The 15,706-nt window shown below is 42.8% G+C and overlaps 1 protein-coding gene across 3 annotated transcripts in view; it reads left to right on the top strand.

The window, feature by feature from the left end:
* LOC137629846 (deoxyribonuclease TATDN1-like) overlaps positions 1-15,706 on the top strand; it is a 73,590-nt gene that overhangs the window by 45,428 nt on the left and 12,456 nt on the right. For all 3 annotated transcript variants that reach the window (XM_068361504.1, XM_068361505.1, XM_068361506.1), the window contains 2 exons: positions 4,003-4,195; positions 11,965-12,168. In XM_068361504.1, the coding sequence (XP_068217605.1) occupies positions 4,003-4,195; positions 11,965-12,168 (397 nt within the window). The remainder of the gene's footprint in view (positions 1-4,002; positions 4,196-11,964; positions 12,169-15,706) is intronic.

The raw sequence follows: 15,706 nt of genomic DNA on the forward strand, positions 1-15,706 counted from the left end.
CGCCTCTCACGAAGGGACAAGGTTGACGTTGGTTGCTCCCCTCTGGCCCGCGAGAGAGTGGTTCACAGAGGTACTTCAATGGCTGGTAGACGTTCCAAGGAGTCTGCCTTTAAGGATGGATCTCTTATGGCAGCCCCTCGTAAGGAGTCTTCATCAAAGCCTCCCCGCGCTTCGTCTGACTGCCTTCAGACTATCGAAAGACTCTCAAGAGCTCGAGGATTTTCGAAGGAGGCAGCCAGAGCGATCGCGAGGGTTAGGAGAACATCTACCATCAAGGTCTACCAGTCGAAGTGGGAGGTCTTTAGAGATTGGTACAAGTCATCATCCATTTCCTCTTCCAGTACCTCTGTAGCCCAAATTGCAGACTTTCTCCTGCATCTGAGAAATGTTCGCTCCCTCTCTGCTCCCACTATTAAGGGCTACAGGAGCATGTTGGCTTCTGTGTTCAGACATAGAGGCTTGGATCTGTCCAATAATAAAGATCTCCAAGATCTCCTTAAGTCCTTCGAGACCTCTAAGGAGCGTCGTATGTCAACTCCTGATTGGAACTTAGACGTGGTCCTAAGGTTCCTAATTTCCGACAGGTTTGAGCCATTGCATTCAGCCTCCCTGAAGGATCTCACCCTCAAGACGCTTTTTTTGGTGTGCTTGGCTTCAGCTAAAAGGGTCAGTGAGATCCATGCCTTTAGTAAAAACATCGGCTTCTCTACAGATAAAGCCACATGTTCGCTTCAGCTTGGTTTCTTGGCCAAAAATGAACTGCCTTCTCGTCCTTGGCCTAAATCTTTTGATATTCCTTGCCTATCAGAGATAGGTGCTCCATTAAGAAGCCCTCATTGCCTATGTCTAAAAATGCTTTATCGTATTTTATTAGATTTTTAATCCGAGAGGCACATTCTCACTTAAGTGAAAAAGATCGTTGTTTACTTAAGGTCAAGACGCACGAAGTAAGAGCGATAGCAACTTCCGTGGCTTTTAAGCAAAACAGATCTCTGCGAAGTATTATGGACGCTACCTTTTGGAGGAGCAAGTCAGTGTTTGCTTCATTTTACTTAAAAGACGTCCAGACTCTTTATGAGGACTGCTACACACTGGGTCCATTCGTTGCAGCGAGTGGAGTAGTGGGTGAGGGTTCTACCACTACATTCCCTTAATCCCAATATCCTTTTAATCTTCTCTTGAAATGTTTTTAATCTTGTCTTGGGTTGTACGGAAGACTGAGAAGTCTTTCGCATCCTTTTTGATTTGGCGGGTGGTCAAATGTCGTTTCTTGAGAGCGCCCAGATTATGGGTTTTGATGAGGTCCTGTTGTATGGGTGGTCGCCCTGGATATAACAGCTCCTGGGAGTCTTTCAGCATCCTGAGAGGATGGCTGGGCTTCGTGAGGAAAGCGGACTAATAAGGCAGAGTAATCGTCAGAGTCAGCTTCCTTACCAGGTACCTATATTTAATTGGGTTTTGTTATGATATAATTGTCAAAAACTCATGAGCATATACGCCTTTATTGTATTAATACTGGTCTCTACCCACCACCATGGGTGTGAATCAGCTATTATATATTCACCGGCTAAGTTTAATATTTAAAAATGATATTTTGATTATAAAATAAATTTTTGAATATACTTACCCGGTGAATATATAAATTAAAGGCCCTCCCTTCCTCCCCGATAGAGACCCAGCGGAATGAGAAAAACTGGAGATGTTGACAAGTATATGCGGTATCTGGCCGATAGTCGGCGCTGGTGGTCACACCCGCAACCTTCATGGCGATCGCTCGCGAGTTTTTGATTTCTGTCGAGCTGTCCGAGACGTCAGCTATTATATATTCACCGGGTAAGTATATTCAAAAATTTATTTTATAATCAAAATATCATATTCTGCTCCCCAGTCTTAACCCAATGGCAGTGTTCTAGTACACCTTAGAACATCCCTGGGAATTCTTTAAGCTTACTCCTTTCCACCCACTTTACTGTTTCTCCAATTACAGTCGGTTGATGACATCAAGGCTCAGCATGACCCTGATCGCTCCCGAGCGACCATACACCGGATAGTACAGTGTCTGGACCAGCTGTCTTCTATCATCCTTAATCAGGGAAACTCCTCAATCTTCTCGGTGAAGGATACCGCTCAGTCCTCGATCCAAGATTTTAATCTAGGATTTAGGGATGAACTCTATGTGAGAATTGCCGAGAATCGTGGAGTTCCTAAGGAGCTCAGGCCGCATGAAATGTTTCACAAGTTTGGAGGCCTTTCAAGAGATGGTTCAGGATTTCGTGGCCAGGACCCATAACCTAGATGTTCACAACTTCAAGTACTCCATTGTCTAAAGAAGTGATTAGCGGGGACCAAGATGACTTGTCTACCTGTCCTTGGAGGACGCTATGACTTCCTACAGCAGTAGAAGAATAAGAGCAAATATCCTTGAACACAGTTTCTTTCTGGCTCTGCAGGACAGTCAGATGTACTTTTCCGGCAAGGGATGAGACAAAGGGACCATTCTGTATTCGAGTGCATGAAATCAGACACATTGGATCTATCCTAGCTCTCAGGAGGAACCTATCTTGAGTTCATTTCTTGAAGACCAGAGTCAGGTAATAACAGACAACCTTCTTTGACCATCACCTACTTGAGTTTACGGGACAAGAAATGACTCTTCTAAAATATGGGTCGTTGTATGACATGAGTCTAGAATGAGAGATAAGATCGGCTGGTCTTTTTATCTCTTCTTTCTTCCCTTTCCTTGGGGTAAAGCAGTCACCTGGTTATTTTCCAGATCGGACGCTTGATGCAAGTAAGCCTCATGATCAAGCATCTTTTCTTAACAGATAACTTTTGTTTTGGAGTACCTCCCCCTTGAGGATGACTAAATTTATGCAAGTCTATAGTATTTCTTTTAAGTGACCATACATCCAGACAACATATCCTCCATATGGATATACAGTAGGTTTTGCCTTGACAGTCTACTACTCCCTGGTAGTAATCTAGCCTAATACGCGCCTCGTCTTCATGCCCAGGAAGTTTGACAGGAGTCATCACTTTCACTAGGATCAAAGTGTTTTGACATTTCCCCGGGAAAGTAAATCGGCCAGTTTGGTAATAGGGACTTCCTCTCTAATAAGGATAAGTCTCCTATTAAAAGACGTAGGTTTGTATCTGTGTAGGAACAAAAAGCAATATGTATTTCTCTTTCAACGATGCAAACCTAAATCGTTTAAGTTATACTTCCCACCTCAATCACCTCGCAAGTCCTAGGTTTAAGTTCGAAATAGGAACTCGCTTGACTGTCAAGTGGGCGGGCCTTGCCCACCACCCTCCAGCTAAACACAGCTACCTCGTTAAGATTTTAACAGCCATATCCAGCTTCACTGAAAGTATACAATATTCTTATCAAAGGACCCAGGTTTGTATAGTAAGAAAACACACAAATTACTCTTAAGATTTGGGAGTTTTTTCTTATGATCACATTCTTATAAACAAGTAGAAAATGTTTGCATATTAAAATATCCTATTGTAAAAGAATGTAAGAAAAGGGTAATAAAGCCTAATATAAAATTGTAAAATACAGGTGGCCATAAAAAATTAGCAAACAAATATACAGGTACTTTACAGTACAGTAAGTAAATTCATATGTAAACAACTATTACAGGGCTTTAGATTTTTTGTTATTTTTCTAATAATCTGTACAGCATTACAATTCTTATGGTATTTGGATAATTATTGTGATTTAATTATGAATTAAGAATATTGAATATGAATCAAATTAGAGTTATTTTCTCTAGAGCACAGTATGGGCTTCTAGCATCCTGCTTTTTCAACTAGGGTTGTAGCTTAGCATTTAATAATAATAATAATGGCCTTAAGAATTATATGTATAAACCATTCTCAATTAAAAAAAAATGTGCCATTATTTCATTATTGTCAACTTTCTTTGTGATACCACTACTCCTATTGATTAATAAAAGAACCAGGAAGTTTATAACAGATTTTCTATTATCTTCACAGAACATCTATTTAGCACCGTGGGTTGTCATCCGACTCGTTGCGGAGAGTTCGAGAAAGATGATACTGATCCTGACTCCTACTTAGAAGGGTTACTCCAGTTAGCGCTAGACAATAGAGAGAATGTCGTTGCTATTGGAGAATGCGGTCTCGATTACGATCGGACGCAGTTTTGCGCTCCAGATATTCAAAGAAAGTAATTGTTACTAAACTTTTTTGTATGGTACAGAAGGTCCTCAAATTACTAACGTTCGAAGATACAAACGCAAATCCAACTGAAAATAATAGTGATAAGATAAAGAAATATTATAATAAAACAATAATACATCATTTAACCCTTTTACCCCCAGGCTATTTGGAAATTTCCAACCCTTAACCCCCAGGGGTTATCTTTTTTCAAGCACATTTTGCAGTATATATTTTTTAAATTGCTCTAACAGCCTTAATTTTTGTCATAGAGAGATCAGGTTGGTCTCATTCTTTTGGAAAATGCCTGAAGTTTCTCAAAAAATTATCAAAAATATGCAAAAAAAAAATGTAAATAGCAGTTTTTTGCAAGGACGTACTGGTACGTCCATGGGGATAAAGGGATGAGTTTTGTGAAACGTACCAATACATCCTTTGGGGGTAAAAGGGTTAATACTGTAACAAAACAAAATTTTGTAATAACCTGATATCTACTGTATTTTGTATGAAACCTGACTATTTGTTGATTTTTGGAGCTGGAAATCGTAGACATGGAATTCAGGTTAGGCGTACCTTAGGCCAAAATATAACAGAATTGGACTTACAAACAGTTCTATTTACAAACAGCTTCTTGGAGCCAATTAAGTTTGTAAGACGAGGATCTTCTGTACAGTAGTTTGTATTATTTTTTATGTAGAGTTTTTCATTCAATTTAATTACGGATGTACAGCATTAGTAGATGCTTAAGTGTGATATTCTAGTATAGTATTTATTAATGAGGTTATGATCTGAGATAATTTTCAGTTATTATTATTATTATTATAATCTTAGCTACAACCCTAGTTGGAAACGCAGGATGCTAAAAGCCCAAGGGGTCCAACAAGGATAACTAGTTCAGTGAGGAAACAAGGAAATAAATAAATTAAATTACAAGAGAAGTACTGTAATGAACAAATAAATGGAATATTTCAAGAACAGTAAGATATAATCATTGATCACACAAAATATGTTTTTCAATATTAAACTTACCCGATAATCATGTAGCTGTCAACTCCGTTGCCCGACAGAATTCTATGGAGGGATACGCCAGCTATCACAATACTAGAAGGGGGTGTATTTACCAGCGCCACCTGTGGCCAGGTACTCAAGTACTTCTTGTTGACACCTCCTCAATTATTCCTCTGTCGTGCTTCCGGCAAGACGTTCTGGGATACGCTTATGTTCTTGGAGTATTTTCACGACTTTGGTGAAGTATTTCTCTTTGATTTCGGCTGTCGCTTTACTGGAAACTTCTATATTAGCTTAGTTAGCTTTTGGAATTAATTTGATTAATTATGGTGACGAAGAGAGTATGAACTCTCGTTCACCTTTCAATGGCCGACCCTTCCCTTAGACGGAAGTGTTGGTGTCTAAGAGAGTATAGACTCTCTTTCTTAATTTTGCTTAACAAAAGTTATAGATTTATTTTATATCTCTCCGCCTCTTATAGGCCTCTTCGATTAACTTCCTTTTATTATAAACTTATTAAAATTAATTTTTATATTTGTTTATATTCGACCTTCCTAATAGTAGGCGGTCTTTTCTTGGTACCGAAGTTAATTAACATTGAGCCCGTCATTTCGGTTTTACCTGTTAACATATTATGCTATTTCCGCCACAGAGTTTGAAAGAATTTCTTTGATAGTCTCGTACTGTTTTCAAAGTTGAACTAACGTTTTGTTTTGTCTCTGCAGTTGTTGACGTTCAGAACGTTCAACTTGCACTCTATCGTTACGATAGAGAAAGAATGTTCACGGTTTCACGTTGCAGTAAGAGTAACCGTGTCTAGCGTTTTGTTCATTCTTTCTTAACTTAATGGTTTTGATCCTAATAAAGGAACTTTTCAGTTTTTTCCTTTAACAATAATATGTTTTAACGATATATATGATTGGGCTCTTCTCTCAGGTTCTAAGTCAAGAGAGAGAGAGAGAGAGAGAGAGATAGAGACGGAGGGAGAAAGAGGATAAACGTTTCATTCAAGCCTGCCAGGCGTACGAGTAACGTCGTTATCGTTTTTGCTCTTCTCCCTAGTCTCTTTAGGGGAAGAAACTAAACGTTTCTAGAGTGATCTAGTGTTTAGTCTCTTTCCAGCCACTGAATTATCTTTCATTAGATTTTTCTGTTACATTGTAATTCTGTTTTCGCAATTACTAACTTTTGAGAAAGGATAGAATTGCGTGTTTCAGGTACAAACCACTTAAAGTTTCGAGTTCAGTGAAATAAGTGCAAACAGAAATCAAAGTGATAATTGATTAGCGCAAAGTATGTCAGTGTTGTGCGTGAGGGTACTTTTGTGCGCGCCAGTCGTCCTCCCAGTCCGGGACCTCTTGCAAGCTCCCAAGCCCAGGGGAGAAGCAATGTCGAAGGGCAGAAGGGTTCAGCAGGCCTTGATCGGCGCACAGAAGTATCCTCGGTGGTTGTGGGCGTGTCTTACCGAGACCGTCACTCCCACCCGCAGACGATTGAGCCCTTATTTTGCTCGTCTGCAGAAGAAATTTAGGGGAGAAAACGCTGGTCTCAGGTCTCATGACCTTTTAAACGTAAAGTCCAGACCTATGCCAGACGTACGAAGTTAGAGTTCACAGTCATTGGGTTAGCTCTGACTCTCCTCAGTCATCAGTTGAATGCACTCCACCTAAGAGGAGTAAGGTTCTGCCACAACAGAGCTCGACTGTTAAGGCTTTACCTCAGCCTACTGTAGTTTCTGCCGACCCCAAGTGGACTCTACTACAGTCCATGCAAGCACTGCTTTCGGACTTGATGCGTGAGTGTCGGGCTGAGAGTGTTGCGCCTCCGCCTCCGCCTACACTCCCTCCGCCTATGCTCGCCCCGCCTGATCGCAGTACCACCTGCCAGGCGTACGATGTTGTGGACTCTACTACAGTCCATGCAAGCACAGCTTTCGGACTTGATGCGTGAGTGTCGGGCTGAGAGTGTTGCTCCTCCGCCTCCGCCTACACTCCCTCCGCCTACACTCGCTCCGCCTGATCGCAGTTCCACCTGCCAGGCGTACGATGTTGTGGACTCTACTACAGTCCATGCAAGCACAGCTTTCGGACTTGATGCGTGAGTGTCGGGCTGAGAGTGTTGCTCCTCCGCCTCCGCCTACACTCCCTCCGCCTACGCTCGCTCCGCCTGATCGCAGTACCACCTGCCAGGCGTACGATGTTGAGCCACGTGCTGAGTTTGCTGTTCCCAGTGGTGTTCAGCCTCCGCCTTCCTTAAGGCAACCTTTACAATGGGATCAGGAGGATTATACCTCTCTTCCTCCGCCTCCACTTGCTGCTACCACCAGTGATGCAACACTCGGTTGAGGTACAACAACCTCTCCCGTCCATGAGTCAGTCTCCTCAGCTCTCGCTGCAGCGAGCTCAACCCTCCACAAGGCAAGCACCACAACACCTTAGCCTTGCGCCTCAGGAGCCTCAGCTTGCGAGACATTTACCTTGTTCTGCGCAGCCTCTTCCTCATCGCGCTCCGCTCACACCACAGGAACTGGAACTTGCTACTCCGCTTCCGCCAACCGCTCAGCAAGCGCAACCCTTGGGTTCAACCACTCATGCTAGGAGTCAGCCTCCTCCACCCATGCGCCTTCCTTCTGCTTGTCTTTTATTCAGCCTTTGCAGACTGAGCCTCAGGTGTTCCCTCAACAGAGTCTTGAAGAGGAAACCACAACTATTGTTGTTCCAGCTCGTTCTGACTCTGCTGTTCAGCATACCTTACCTCCATTTTCAAACCATGGCAAAAATATGAATCATGAGTTATGAATGTAAGGTAAACATTATGTTGATTTTTAAACCCCATGCAAGCATGCATAAAGCACTCTAGCACTGGTCATGGAATTTCTGAGAAATGTTAAACGCCATGCACACGCTCTGCTTTCCTTACAGCAGGCTCTGCTTACAGCAGGCTCTGCTTACTCCATGCTCAGCATACAGCATGCTCTGCATTCAGCATGCTCTGCATACAACATGCTCTGCATACAGCATGCTCTGCATTCAGCATGCTCTGCATACAACATGCTCTACATACAGCATGCTCTGCTTACAGCATACTCTGCATACATCATGCTCTGCATACCTTACCGCATGCTTCTCAGTCACACATCTTGGGTTGTTGCCAACTCTCTAGACTGTCAAGCAGTTTCATAACGTTGCCTTCTAGTCTGCTGCTTTTGCACCAGTGAACCCTCACTCAGAGAACTTAGCTTTTCTAGGATAAGGTCCCTGTAGATGAGAAAGTTCTTTTCTCCCTCCTTCTGATATTCCCTTGAGGACTCTGTCATTTGGAGGGAGCCTTTAGCTGCATAACCTCTTATGGACTTTTATTTAAGCATAACATGCTTCCAGGGAAGGTTTTGGTTCCACTTCAGTCGCTAATCCCGTCTGTTACCACACCTGCTCCCATAGACCTTGAGCTGTGTTGCATGACATGCAGTCCAAGCTTAGTCCTTGTTAGAGGATTTTTTGTTTACGGAGTCAATGTGTCACGGGGAAGACGTTCAACAACCAACAGAAGTGACTTGTTGTGACGCAGTGCGGCAACCTCAGCAACCCGTTAAGGAGTTGTCTGTACGACCCAGACAGTCTAGACAGATTCGGGTTGTCACTGTACTTCCTCGCTTGCCCATGATTGACAGTTCACAGACTGTGCAGCAGTATCATGATCTTGTGTCCGGCTCCGTCAGACGACTGGCTTTTAAGAGCTCCCACAAGTCGTCGCTGTCTGGAGATTTTCAAATGGACTATGGATCTGACCAAGGAACTGGGCCTCCTGGTCAATTTTGAGGAGTCTCAGCTCGTTCCATCCCAGACCATTGTCTCCTTGGGTATGGATCTTCAGAGTCGAGCTTTTCGGACTTTTCCGTCGGCCCCAAGGATCTTCCAAGCCCTAGAATGCATCCAGAGCATGCTGAGAAGGAACCGATGCTCAGTCAGGTAGTGGATGAGTCTAACAGGGACACTTTCATCGCTGGCCCTGTTCATCGTGTTAGGGAGACTCCACCTCCCCTCCCTTCAGTACATCTAGCTGCTCACTGGATAAAGGACATGACGCTAGAGACGGTCTCAGTTCCTGTTTCCGAAGAGAGGAGGTCTTCTCTCGCGTGGTGTAAGAACAGCTTTCTTCTCAAGGAAGGCTACCTTTGGCTGTTCAGAAACACGACCGCCGTCTCCTCTCGGACGCATCAGACACGGGCTGGGGTGCGACTTTGGACGGACAAGAATGCTCGGGAACATGGAATCAGGAGCAAAGGACACTTCACATCATTTGCAAGAAGTTGTTGGCGGTTATTCTGGCCTTGATAAACTTCAAGTCCCTCCAGCTTAACAAAGTGGTGGAGGTGGACTCTGACAACACCACAGCCCTGGCTTACATCTTCAAGCAGGGAGGGACTCTTTCGTGGAAGTTGTTCTAGATCGCAAGGGACCTACTCATCTGGTCTTTAGATCGAAAGCTAACTGGTAACGAGGTTCATTCAGGGCGGTATGAATGTCATGGCAGATCACCTCAGACGGAAGGGTCAGGTCATCCCCACAGAGTGGACCCTTCTCAAGAATGTTTGCAACAGACTTTGGGCCCTGTGGGGTCAGCCAACCATAGATCTGTTCACTACCTCGATAACCTAGAGACTCCTGTTGTATTGTTCTCCGATTCCAGACCCAGCAGCAGTTCACGTGGATGCTTTTCTGCTGGATTGGTTCCATCTCGACCTGTATGCATTCCCGCCGTTCAAGATTGTCAACAGAGTACTTCAGAAGTTCTCCTCTCACTAAGGGACACGGCTGACGTTGGTTGGCTCCGCTCTGGTCCGCGAGAGAATGGTTCTTAGAGGTACTGCAATGGCTGGTCGACATTCCCAGGACTCTTCCTCTAGGAGTGAACCTTCTAAGTCTACCTCACGTAAAGAAGGTACACCCAATCCTCCACGCTCTTCGTCTGACTGCCTTCAGACTTTCGAAAGACTCTCAAGAGCTAGGGGCTTTTCGAAGGAGGCAGCCAGAGCGATTGCCAAAGCAAGGAGAACATCCACTCTCAGAATCTATCAGTCTCTAGGGGAAGTCTTCCGTAGCTGGTACAAGACCAATGCAGTTTCCTCAACCAGTACCACTGTAACCCAGATTGCTGACTTCCTGTTATATCTAAGGAAAGTAAGATCCCTTTCAGCTCCTACGATCAAGGGTTACAGAAGTATGTTGGCAGCGGTTTTCCGCCACAGAGGCTTGGATCTTTCCACCAACAAAGATCTACAGGACCTCCCTAGGTCTTTTGAGACCTCAAAGGAACGTCGGTTGTCCACTCCAGGCGGAATCTAGACGTGGTCCTAAGGTTCCTTATGTCATCAAGATTTGAACCTCTCCAATCAGCCTCTTTTTAGGACCTCACATTAAAAACTCTTTTCCTCGTGTGCTTGACAACAGCTAAAAGAGTAAGTGAGATCCACGCCTTCAGCAGGATCATTGTTTTCACATCTGAAACGGCTACATGTTCCTTGCAGCTCGGTTTTTGCTAAACGAGCTTCCTTCACGTCCTTGGCCTAAGTCGTTCGAGATCCCAAGCCTGTCCAACTTGGTGGGGAATGATCTGAAAAGAGTACTTTGCCCAGTTAGAGCTCTTAGGTACTATCTAAAAAGGTCTTAACCTTTACAAGGACAATCAGAAGCCTTATAGTGTGCTATCAAGAAACCTTCTTTTCCAAGTTCTAAGAACTCAGTTTCTTACTATTCAGGCTTCTGATTAGAGAAACACATTCTCGTCTGAAGGAAGAAGACCTTGCTTTGCTGAAGGTAAGGACACATGAAGTGGGAGCTGTGGCTACTTCAGTGGCCTTCAAACAGAACCATTCTCTGCAGAGTGTTATGGATGCAACCTATTGGAGAAGCAAGTCAGTGTTCGCATCATTCTTTCTCAAAGATGTCCAGTCTCTTTACGAGTACTGCTACACCCTGGGACCATTCGTAGCAACGAATGCAGTAGTAGGTGAGGGCTCAGCCACTACATTCCCATAATCCCATAACCTTTTAACCTTTCTCTTGAATACTTTTTATGGGTTGTACGGTCGGCTAAGAAGCCTTCCACATCCTTGTTGATTTGGCGGGTGGTCAATTCTTTCTTGAGAAGCGCCGAGGTTAAAGGTTGTGATGAGGTCCTTTAGTATGGGTTGCAGCCCTGTATACTTTAGCACCTTTGAGTTGATTCAGCCTCCCAAGAGGAACGCTGCGCTCAGTAAGGAAGACGATCTTATTAAAGGCAGAGTAATGGTTCAAGTCGACTTCCTTACCAGGTACTTATTTTTTCATTGTTATTGTGGATAACTGATTATATGAAATACGGGATACTTAGCTATCCTTTAGTCTTGTACACTGGTTTTTCACCCACCCCCCTGGGTGTGAATCAGCTACATGATTATCGGGTAAGTTTAATATTGAAAAATGTTATTTTTATTAGTAAAATAAATTTTTGAATATACTTACCCGATAATCATGATTTAATCGACCCTCCCTTCCTCCCCATAGAGAACCAGTGGACCGAGGAATAATTGAGGAGGTGTCAACAAGAAGTACTTGAGTACCTGGCCACAGGTGGCGCTGGTAAATACACCCCCTTCTAGTATTGTGATAGCTGGCGTATCCCTCCATAGAATTCTGTCGGGCAACGGAGTTGACAGCTACATGATTATCGGGTAAGTATATTCAAAAATTTATTTTACTAATAAAAATAACATATTTTCTACTTTTTCAGATATTTCGAAAAGCAAATAAGCTTCGCAGAAGTAACTGGCCTACCAATGTTTCTGCATTGCCGAAATGCTGCTGCAGACCTCCTGAAGATTCTGTCACCATACCGAGAGAAAATATCCGGAGGAGTCGTGCATTCGTTTGACGGCACCAAAGAGGAAGCCCATCAGATTTTGGACCTAGATCTCTACATTGGGGTGAATGGTTGGTGGGTGACTTACTTCACATTATTGTTTTGGGACTTTGAATTTTATATTCTATATGGAATTTCTGATTTTGATTTTTTCAGGTTGTAACACCGAAAACTGTACAGTATCTGAGAGAACAATTTGCATTGTGTAAATCTTCTTGCGTACTTTAACGAGAAATATGAGGATGATATTTCTTCTTTTTAGCCTATATTCATGACCTCATAGTGCTTCATGGCCGAGGACTATGAAGCACAAAGTAGGAGATGATGAATGGAGAAGTATTGAATTAAAAGCTCAACATGAGACGACTGGCGAAATGTAACCGAGGCCCTTTGCGTCAATAGGCGTAGGAGGAGATGATGATGATTGTTCATAACAAGAAATTTGCAATGTTTTAATTTGATTTTGGGATTATTTTCAGTAGTCTATCTCTTCCATAAGTGAGACCCTAGTTATATAGTTGAAAGTTTGATGAGAACTGTACAAGGTACTTTTAAGAAGAATCTATGATGATATACACTTTTTATAATCATGTCCTTGCCTGTGTAAGGTTACTTGGTAAACTATACATAAAAGGTTTGCCTTTTCTTTACCATAGATGTTATTGCCTAGGCCTACAAGTATGAAAGCCTTTAGACCAGTTCCGTGTTTTTTTTTTTTTTTTTTTTTTTTTTTTTTTTTTTTTTTTTTTTTTTTTTTTTGTGTGGTATTAGAAAAAGATTCAGATAATGTCTTGAGGCTAGTAACCATAGATATATCATCATTTATTGGCTGCTTATAATTATTTGTAGGACTTGCTAGTGGTAGATCCTCCACAATAACCCTATTGGCTGATGATTTTGACATCAAGCAGATTAATGAGGAATTCGATCTTCCTCATTCCTCTTTTCCCGAGGCTAAATTAATTAGTTTAGCTTTTCGGTCCATAAAATTATCACTCTTAGTGGACCTTGATGCTAATGGAGGTCGAGACCCAAATGGTATTTTTCCGCTGGTTTTTATAATGACCGCTAATTTTTTTTAAGACTTAGCTATTCCTCATGACTTTCATCACATGTCTACACCAATCTCAGTCTGGGATATCTTTCTGTTTACCATTTTTTGGACACTAAATCTTCCAGCTGCTTTCAAGCCATGTATCTTAACCCTTTTACCCCCAGCCTATTTGGAACTTTCCAACCCTTAACCCACAGGCGTTATTTTTTACTCAAGCACATTTTGCAGTATATATTTTTCAAATTACTCTAACAGCCTTAATTTTCGTCATAGAGAGGTCAGGTTGGTCTCATTCTCTTGGAAAATGCCTGAAATTTCTCAAAAAATTATATAAAAAAAAAAAAAAAATTGTAAATAGCAGTTTTTTGCAAGGACGTACCGGTACGTCCATGGGGGTAAAGGGATGAGTTTTGTGAAACGTACCAGTACGTCCTTTTGGGGGTAAAAGGGTTAACATTCTCTAGCTATACCTCATCAATGTCCACTCCATCTTTTGCCGATCTTTATTTCTCTTAGTGTAAAGCAGTATGTGCTTCATGTTCACATAAAATGTAGCTGGTTTCTGATGGGATACTCATATTCTCCAGTAATCTATCAATATATCTCTACTTCATGCAAGCAGTTGCTGCTACTTTTTACCTCCGCCAACGAAGTTGGAAGGAGGTTATGTTTTTCGCCCTTGTTTGTGTTTTTGTTTGGGTGTGTGTGTGAACAGCTTCTTGGCCACAATTTTAATTGTAGATTAATGAAACTTGCAGGGATTAACTGTTATGTAAAAAGCTGAAAATGATTAAATTTTGGAAAGTCAGGGTCAAAGTCTAGCAAAATTTCCAATTCATATTATTAGCTGTAAGTTTGGACATCGTTGTCACAGAGACTTTAAACTTGGTTCATATTTGAGTTTATGAAAATCCACGCTATTTGATACATGTTAAGGTCAAGGTTGAGAAATAAGCTTCCGCGGCGGAGGTCTGCAGTCTACTGAGTGCCCCTCTAGTTTTCCTACTGCATTCTTTATGCAATTGCATCTCAAGTTGCTCATCTTATAGTTCCTAGAAATTCTGTTACTCACTTTTATGTTTTGCATTTATGAGTGTCTGCTGTGATACATTTGGTTATACCCAATAGAAAGCAGACTGGAATGGGATTTTGCATGATCTTTTGTGCTTGAATTGGTCACAATTATATAATAGTGTAGATCCTGTTGTCCCTTTGAATGAGAATCTAGTCAACATAATTGATAGGCGTATCCCTTCTCGTGTGCTAAGGTACCGAATGAAGGACAAACCGTGGTTCAATGATGGTTGTAGACGTGCTTATTTTAAATATTAAACTTAGCCGGTGAATATATAAATAGCTGACGTCTCCGACGGTCGACAGATTCCAAAAACTCGCGAGCGATCGCCATGAAGGCTGCCGGGTGTGCCCACCAGCGCCGACTATCGGCCAGATACCGCATATACTTCTCAACCAAACCAGTTCTTCTCTGTCGGTGTTAAAGACAACACTGGTTCCGTTCGCGCTTGACCTCGAGTTTTCTACCGATTGGTGAAGTACTTGGTTTTGGTTTTATTGCTTTCTTTGCCCTCTCCAATTTCACCTAAACCATTGGAACAAGGAGAAGGGCTTAGAGAGTATCTCTTTCCCAATCTCCAACTCAGTCTAGACATGTCTGACTTGGTGGGACAGCAACATCAGACTTCGAGAAGGTCTTTCTCTTGCGATCAAGAACCCAAACTATGTGTTGTATTCAGATGCATCGGATTTGGGTTAGGGAGCTCCACTGGACACTCTGGAATGCTCGGGTCTTTGGTCCACGGATCAGAAGGAACTCCATTTAAGGCAAGTAACATCTCTCTTTTGACGAGATTTGTGCAAGGAGAAATGAATATCTTGGCGGACTGCCTCAGCAGAAGAGGACAAGTCATCTCCATGGAGTGGACGTTGCACAAGACTGTGTGCGAGAAGCTATGGATGACATGGGGTCAACCCACCATAGATCTCTTTGCGATTTCACTGACAAAGAGGCTCTCGACTTACTGCTTTCCAGTTCCAGATCCAGAGGCAGCCCACATAGATGCTTTATTGCTGGACTGGTCTCACCTGGACGTTTATGCCTTTCCACCTTTCAAGATCCTAAACAAGGTGCTGCAGAAGTTCACCTCTCACGAAGGGACCAGGTTGACGTTGGTTGCTCCCCTCTGGCCCGCGAGAGAGTGGTTCACAGAGGTACTTCTATGGCTGGTAGACGTTCCAAGAAGTCTGCCGTTGCGGATGGATCTCTTGCGACAGCCTCACGTAAAGAGATTTCATCAAAGCCTCCCCACGCTTCGTCTAACTGCCTTCAGACTATCGAAAGACTCTCTTGAGCTCGAGGGTTTTCGAAGGAGGCAGCTAGAGCGATCGCAAGGGCTAGAAGATCCTCTACCATCAGGATCTATCAGTTGAAATGGGAGATATTTAGAGACTGGTGCAAGTCGTCCTCTATTTCCTCTTCCAGTGCCTCTGTAGCGCAGATTGCGGATTTTCTGCTTTATCTGAGAAACGGTCGCTCCCTCT

This window comes from Palaemon carinicauda, chromosome 2, assembly GCF_036898095.1.
Source record: "Palaemon carinicauda isolate YSFRI2023 chromosome 2, ASM3689809v2, whole genome shotgun sequence".
Lineage (NCBI taxonomy): Eukaryota > Metazoa > Arthropoda > Malacostraca > Decapoda > Palaemonidae > Palaemon > Palaemon carinicauda.